At 35.4% G+C, this 7,929-nt stretch overlaps 2 protein-coding genes across 3 annotated transcripts; one reads left to right on the top strand and one right to left on the bottom strand.

The window, feature by feature from the left end:
* The first annotated feature begins 200 nt into the window (after nt 1-200).
* On the top strand, nt 201-1,911 carry LOC107803305 (serine/threonine-protein kinase-like protein At5g23170). The gene has a single exon (XM_016626996.2). It carries the CDS (start codon nt 376-378, stop codon nt 1,492-1,494), a length of 1,119 nt encoding a protein of 372 aa, XP_016482482.1. The 5' UTR covers nt 201-375; the 3' UTR covers nt 1,495-1,911.
* Nucleotides 1,912-4,133: 2,222 nt separating this feature from the next.
* On the bottom strand, nt 4,134-6,494 carry LOC107803315 (small ribosomal subunit protein eS12). 2 transcript variants are annotated; one of them, XM_016627007.2, is made up of 5 exons: nt 6,362-6,468; nt 6,043-6,093; nt 4,911-5,211; nt 4,478-4,543; nt 4,134-4,373 (listed from the first exon to the last, which is right to left on the bottom strand). In XM_016627007.2, the coding sequence occupies exons 2-5, from the start codon at nt 6,048-6,050 to the stop codon at nt 4,314-4,316; spliced, it is 435 nt and encodes a 144-aa protein (XP_016482493.1). In that variant the 5' UTR covers nt 6,051-6,093; nt 6,362-6,468; the 3' UTR covers nt 4,134-4,313. The 2 variants fall into 2 exon arrangements, with proteins under 2 accessions (XP_016482493.1, XP_016482497.1); XM_016627011.2 differs by lacking the exon at nt 6,043-6,093 and having other exon boundaries at nt 6,362-6,494.
* Nucleotides 6,495-7,929: the final 1,435 nt, after the last annotated feature.

Consider the following 7,929-nt stretch of genomic DNA (forward strand, 5'->3'; position numbering starts at 1 on the left):
TAAAAAAAATATTAACGTTGTCAATATATAAAACTTAAATTCATTAGATTTGGTCGTTTTAAGAAACAAGCATCATGATTACACAAATCAATAGTAATTGCAGATACATTTACGTGTTTTGTGTATATATTACTGAATTTAGAATGACAATAAATACAAGCAAACTCGAATAAACTAAGAAAAATTATTAGCTGCCTAAGGTGTAAGCCATAAATATTCCCTTGTTTTCTATATATTAAACCTCCAAAGTCACAACAGAAAGAATGTTCATTTCATAATAACCAAAATATGGTTTTCAACAACCAAAGTTTCTGATTTTCATTACATCTTCTTGTCAAACAAGAGGAAGCAGCAGAAGGTCTAGACGAGAAAAAAATGAAGGTATTTGAGTATGAAAAGCTTGAAAAAGCCACAGAGAACTTCTCAAAATCAAGACTCATTGGTAAAGGAAGCCATGGATATGTATACAAAGGCATTTTAGAAGATGGTAAAATCATAGCCATAAAGAAGCAATCATTGGGACTTCAAAAAATTCAAGACTACTCCAAATTAGAAAATGAAGTAAGTATTTTATCATCTCTGTTCGAAAACTCTCTCATCGTTAATTTTCTTGGAACGAGTAATAACAACTCGGCCAAGAATGAAACTTTTCTGATCATGGAATACTTGCCAAATGGCACTCTACATGAAATGATACATGCAAAAAATGTCCCTCCTCCTTGGCCTAAACGTGCCCAAGTGGCAATTCAAGTAGCCAAAGCTATCCAATTTCTTCACCAAACTAAGCCTTCAATTGTTCATAGAGATATTAAGTCTACTAATGTTTTGTTTGATTCAAATTGGAATGCTAAGTTAGCTGATCTTGGACTTGCCCTAAGGTTGAAAACTGATTGCGAAGATGACGATCCCTACTCGCCGAGTCATCGTTCCAACTCGGTGACTCGACCTGCTGGCACGATCGGATACTTAGATCCTAGTTACACCAAACCAAGCAAACTAAGCACGAAAAATGATATATTTAGTTTTGGAGTATTACTCCTTGAGATTATGTCTTCAAGAAAAGTGATTGATGTTTCAAAATCACCCGTTTCTATAGTTGATTGGGCAATCATATTGATTAAAGAAGGACGTGATTTGGAAATTTGTGACAAAAGAATGCATGTGCCATGGTATATGGAAGCCACGATAAAGAACATGTTACGCATTGCTACACGTTGTGTCTCTCCAAAGAAAATAACTCGACCATCAATCCAAGAAATTGTGAAGGAAATGGAGAATGTGATAATAGAACCAACTAAGTATCCTTTGTGGAATATATTACGTAGCCTTACACTTTTGAAAAGGAAACGAAAAAGATGCAGAAAAGATTGCAATATTATTATTACTACCACAGTTGCCAAGACTTGTGCACAACATGAAGGGAAGGTAGAAATGGATATGTCAAGAGGGAAGTTGTTGATTAGGGAGATATTGGCGGATAAAGCCATACAGTAGATGCAGACGATGATCCAGAATATCAATTTGATGAGTTCAATCGTTCAATCTTTATCTTCTTGTTGTTGAATTCATTGCATGTTTAACGTTTATTACAAAATTTACTAATTTTAGTTGAATATTCATGTTATGTGTCAAAATTAGTTGATTCAATTGAACTTAGCAGATAATGTAATATCCACCTCAGAGTAATGAATGATTGATGATGAGGTTAATTGCCTGTTACGATTATATTGCTTTTATCGAAGCAGAAAACTCCGATCCTACTTTTTGGGGAATTCCGTTTTGAGCAAAACCCAAACTGAGTCAATGAGAGGGGATGACTCGATCGGTTGAGTGGAGAAACTCGGAGTGGGTCAATGATGAGATTACCAATCACGTACTACTATAGATTATAGAAAAGGAAATGTCGACTTTTAGGCGCATGCATTATTTCCAAACACAAGATTCTCAAAAGTAGGTAGAGATATTGTAATCTATTATTTTGTGTGTTTTTCTAAATATGTCGTGTCATTCTTTTGTGATGTTACGCTTCTATCTATGGCTTTTTATTGGGAAATTCTTGTGTCAAATACGCAAGACTTCTCCAACATTTACATTGGGGATAATGTTTGTTGCCTTTATTTTGCAACTCGCGTTTTCAACATATGTGTTTTATAATTCGGTAAGAAACGCTTTCGCATTAAATAAATGTTATGAAGATAAATCCAAATTAGTCTGACTAGTGAGATAATTAAAATAAAAAGAAAAAGAAAATTTGTGTTTGATGTATTTCCTTATTTTTACCTACTCCCTACTTCTTTTAAGAGATTAATTCACCCGACATGCTAGCTTTTCGTGATTTTGGAAATGAAACATTATATTCAACGTGGTTAACAATTAACATCATACAATTCTTAGGTTTTAGTTTTTGATTACAATGTAAAAAGTTTTGATTAGACAAATTTTCGTCGTACTTAAATATGACAAATCACGATCATGTAATGTCTTATTTTTCTTGAACATTAATTGTGCTCGTGAGTCGTGTCAATGTCGAGTTGTATTGTGTTGTCGAGTCTCCATCCATGTAAGAAGAGGAAGGAATTCAATTTGGGACTTAACGATAAAAAGGAAGGGAATTTTTATCCTTCAAGAATTTGTAGTAATGAAACATAAATTCATAAAGAACATATTTGAGTTTACTCTTTTAATTATTTTCTTGAAAACTGTTTGTTAGTTAGGATTGAGAGAGAATGTCTAATTCTTATATTCAATTTCACAAAAGTCTCCTTAAAAAGAAAACCACTTTATTCTTTAGCATGTATTAAATTATCCTTTCGAAAGATTTGTGTGATCTTCCTGATTATAAACAAAACGATCTGTAAGAGGAAAGGAGATAAAAGGAATATCAACTAGACGAATAAAATATTAAAAGTCTTTCTACATTTAAACAAATACGACATTCTTATCTCAATTTAATAAAATAAACTACTATAACTTACAATCTTTTATTGTCAAATTATACCCCCTCTTCTAGGTAGGGGTGACGTTATTTAGATATTTCGATTCGGTATTTTCAGTATTCAATTTCTTAAAATTCTATATCAATACCGTACCTAATTAAACTCAGTATGGTTTGATTTTTCTCCTTTCGGTTTTGGTTTATTCGGTTTGAATACTAACTAGTACATAGAGCCATAAACCGTAATGTTCTAAATTAAAGTACTCAAAAGTACAAAACTGAAAACGTTTGTTGACAAAAGTTTTGTCCAAAACCAGCAAATATCAACCCATAGAGAAAAAACTCTCCATAAATGAATAAATTTGATCATTAGAAATGTGTTGTTACTTGTTTAGAGTTAATTGATGAACTTAGAAGACGAAGGAAAGTAAAATTTTAGATTTTTTTATAAGAATTAGACATTCTCTCTCAATCCTAACTAGGATTGGAAACTGTTTTTCTTGAAGATGATGCTTGTGTTTATTTTCACATGATGATGCTGTTTATAAAAATTAGATGATCAATAGTTAAAAATGTACGAGGGGCATTTATGACGGTGAATGATGGTAAACCGCTAGTGAACGGGCAAAATTGGGGGAATGACAAAGGAAAGAAGGATGCGGAATGGTGAGAGTTTTCTATTTTAAATAATAGCCTTGAATACAACAATCACCACTTAAAAACGGTTCGTGTAATTCATATCCTTCTGATTCTAATTTTTCTCTCCTTTTCTACAAAAGCTACTATTTTTGTCAAATTGCCGATGTCAATCTTTTATTTGGTATCTCTAATTTGAGTTGAGCATTTAGGTTGAAATCCATGTATAGCTATCAAAATATGCCGGAAAGAATAGAAGCTCAGTAAACAACTTAATCGACCAGCAGAGGTAAACAGAATGCATGATATCAGGAATGGAGAGCTTATAGTAATTCTCCTATCTTTTTTTAGCTTTTTTAAGCACGCACATGGAGAAAAAAAATTATTCAAAGAAACCACAAACAAAGGCTACGATACTACTACTTCAGAAATTATACAGCCGTTGTTGAGATTGCGTGCCGCGACTTTACATGGACAAATAAGCAGTATAAGCAAAGCTAATGTTTTTTTTATTTTTAAATGCGAACTTTTTTAAGCTGATGCAGGCAACAAGATTATAAACTAGAGGGAAGTTTCAAACTATTAGATCTTCCCAGATGGGAAAACAAAATTCGAAGTAACACAATAATAAGGGAACTTAGTTTGAAATCTCAAAAATTCAACTCTAAATAAATGCCAAAAAGATAGCCTCATGGAATCTCTAGCATCATAGTTCCCTTAAAGCTCCATCTTAAGCTTCTGTTTAATGAGACTTCACGTACTCTTGGACGATATGGAGACCCTCAGTCTCTTCACCATAATCCTGCAGAATCAATCAGAAAAATCATTACAATGGAATATAAATTCCAGTTTGGAAACTTATCAGCTATACTACTCATGTAAAGCCAAAGGATAAATAGGATGTACCTTCACGACAACACAGCCACAACCAACAACCTTCCTTGCTTTCCCTTCAGAATCAATTTTGCATAACTGTAATCGAAGAAAGATCATAGTCGATGAGTGATTATATTTCGACTTACATGATACACTTCAACAAAAATGAGAAATACAGAACACTTCAAAGAGGAGTCAACAAGTTAATAGTCAGAACCCACATGTACCCCTCCACTCCATTACAAGTGCGAAAAACAGTCCAACATGAGGTTAAGGCTTCAGTCATGGCATTCTGAGTATTATTTATCACAAGTCCCTAAAACACTTCACCTTCTAAAAGATGGAGTATCTAGTAAAGGCACATACCAATTTCATTTTCACATCAGAAAACAGCTACTCGTGTATAGTAAAAAACTGAGATACTGTAACTGGGGTCATAGATAAGCAATGACCAATTACTTACACCAGCCCATTCGCCAAGAGTTTTTGCATTGGGAACTGTAATTAAACTGACATTGTGATCAGCACAAAGTGCTTTCACCAGTTTGACGTAATCTGGCTGGTCACAGTCCTCAGCTAGCACACAAAGCTGTGCAGCATGCTTCTCAATCACCTTAGCACCTTCATGGAGTCCTCGAGCAAGTCCTCCATGAGCTTTAGACTTCTTTAGCACCAGCTGTAGTGCGGTCATGATGTCCATGGGCTCCCCAAGTGCTGGAGCAGGAGTCTCGGCAGCAGCGACAACAGGAACAGCAGCATCCTCTCTACAGTTACACAATTGTCAGCTAGAGAACACCTTACACTAAAGTTAAAGATAGGCACACATCAAAGACCAGATTGGCGAAGCAAGAAATCACCATCCAATGTCACATTACAATGGTATAAAAGCCAATGCCACAAAAACCTCAAACTCGAATAATTCAGAATGTTGACATCACAACAAGTTTCTTTCTCAGAAAAGCTCGGTATATCAAAGCAAATAATCAAATCCACCTTAAATATGTCCATATGCAAGCTAAGCCAATCTATTTTTTCATGATACTTTGTCTACATCCAGTAACATGTCCATTTTTTCATGAAAATAAAGTGGTCCACTAATTGGATAAAACACTAGCTATATGTCGGCTCTGCATCCGGAGCATGACAATTTAGGGGTTTTGTAATTCGAACAACAAATAATATGTATATAAATAGGCTACAGAGACATAATAGGTGGCCAAAAGATAGAGTTAAGAAACTGTCATACGGCTAATTGTCTTTGGTTCTGCTTCAAATGACCTACGAAATGCCAGGTTTTGGATGGTTCTACTGGTTGGGTTCCTTTGAAGCAATCAAAATAATGACAGATTAATTTAATTCCAGGGAATGCATCGCAACAGGAAATACTTCTGGCTAGCACTTTCTAATAGAGATACAGACAATTTTGAACATTGAACTTGCAAAGACTAATCTTACTGTGGATCAAGCAATTCAGCAAACCATACAAATTCTACAACGTGCAGACTACTAAAAATAAAAAAAGACAGCAACTTGAACACCATAAGAAATTAAAAAAACAGAAATTAACGAGAAAGCTTACAAATCACCAAGCTTACCCTGACATATTTCTTTCTTGGTAAATGTTAAACCCAAAAAAACACAGCAACCTGTTGTAAGTTGAACACGAAACTCAGTCAGGTAAATAGAATCAATAACAGACTCCATAAACCCTCATACTAAATATATCGCGTCAACTCATCCAAAATTGAACCAACACCAACCCAAAAAAGATATTTTATTTCACAATAGAGTAAGAAGATCCATTTAACACTTCCCATAGACTAAAGAAAAAACTAATATAACAGTAGGATTTGAAATTGCCCAAAGTCATGGGTTAACACTTAACAGTTTAGTTTAGGAATAAGGGTTTCTGACCTCAAGAGTTAAGAGACGAAGCGATGTGCTCTGGAGCTGCAGTAGTGGCAAAGGGGGCAGTACAAAAGGTTTACATATATAAGAGGATCAAAGCTTCAACCCTAAAGTTGCATTCTTAATTACTAAATTGCCCCTTTTCTGATTCTCTTCTGTCAAATGTTATCTCCTATGGGCTATAAGTTCGGCCCGAAATATACAACTACTAATCCAATGAATCAATTACTCATGTATAGTCTATAGAGATATTCAAATCGAAAATCCCATCAAACGAATTAAATAAGTCGATTTGTTTCTCCGTATTGTATTAAATTTTAAAAATTGATAATACGTCGATTTAGTTTGATTTACTGTTAAATGAAAATAACTGGAAAAGGGGAATTTCTCCCTAAAAAAGATGAATCTTTTCTACTGCTCCCTAAAAAAGTCAACAAGCAATCAAAGAATTTCTCCCTAAAAAAAAAAGAAGTCCCTTTGTTTTCTTTTTTGCTATGTATGTTTGAAGTTTTATAGCCCGTTTGGCCAAACTTCTAAAATCAGCTTATTTTATGAAGTATTTTTCTTAAAAGTACTTTTTGTGAGAAATTATTTGTGTTTGACTAATTAACGGATCGGATCTCCACCTCTTAGGTGCCCACTACCCGCCTGTCCCCCACCTCTAGCTGACTGTGCACGTGAAGTATTAACTGGAATAAGCTTGTAGCCTAAATATTTTGATGAAATCCGTCTCTTCCAAGTCTGGGACATTCCTCTTGATGTGTGTGGTACAATCACACTGATAACAACCCCTCTAAGGTCGCGGCTGCTCATACTGAGCCTGTGCCGGATAATTGGAATAACTACTGTAAGAATCTCGTGTCGGTGGTGCATTGCAAGAACTTACTGGAGCACCCCGAGTAATCTGATGTGCGGACTGAGCTGACCGACTGCTCGAGCCTCCGCTATAATGGGTTCTAACTGAAGAGTAAAATTCACTGAATCCTCCAGATCTTCGAGACTTTTTGCCCTCCTTAGACTCCCTTTCCTCGCCCAAAACACCCTCAATCTTCTTTGCAATCTCCACTACTTGTTGAAATGGAGTATCAGTTTTTAATTCTCGAGCTATGCATATTTTAATATCATATTCGAGCCCCTCAATGAATCTGCGGACCCGCTCTCCGATTGTAGGAACCAAGATAGGTGTATGACGGGCTAACTCACTGAACCTGATAGCATATTCTGACAATGTCATAGTGCCCTGACGCAACCGTTCAAACTCTGCGTGCCACGCATCTCTGAGAGTCTGGGAACAAACTCTTTCAAGAACATTTCCGAAAATTGAGACCAAGTTGGTGGTGTGGCATCGGCTAGTCTACCTTCTTCATAGATTTGCCACTACCGATACGCTGCACCTTACAGTTGAAATGTAATAAAGGCAACTCCGCTCACCTCCACAATACCCATAGTACGGAGAATACAGTGACAATTTTCTATAAATCCTTAGGCATCCTCTGAAGTTGTGCCACTGAAAGTAGGTGGGTAATACTTCTTAAATCTCTCAAGCCTTTTTTGTTCTTTTTCTAATGCCTTTG

The sequence above is a fragment of the Nicotiana tabacum genome, chromosome 19, assembly GCF_000715075.1.
Source record: "Nicotiana tabacum cultivar K326 chromosome 19, ASM71507v2, whole genome shotgun sequence".
Lineage (NCBI taxonomy): Eukaryota > Viridiplantae > Streptophyta > Magnoliopsida > Solanales > Solanaceae > Nicotiana > Nicotiana tabacum.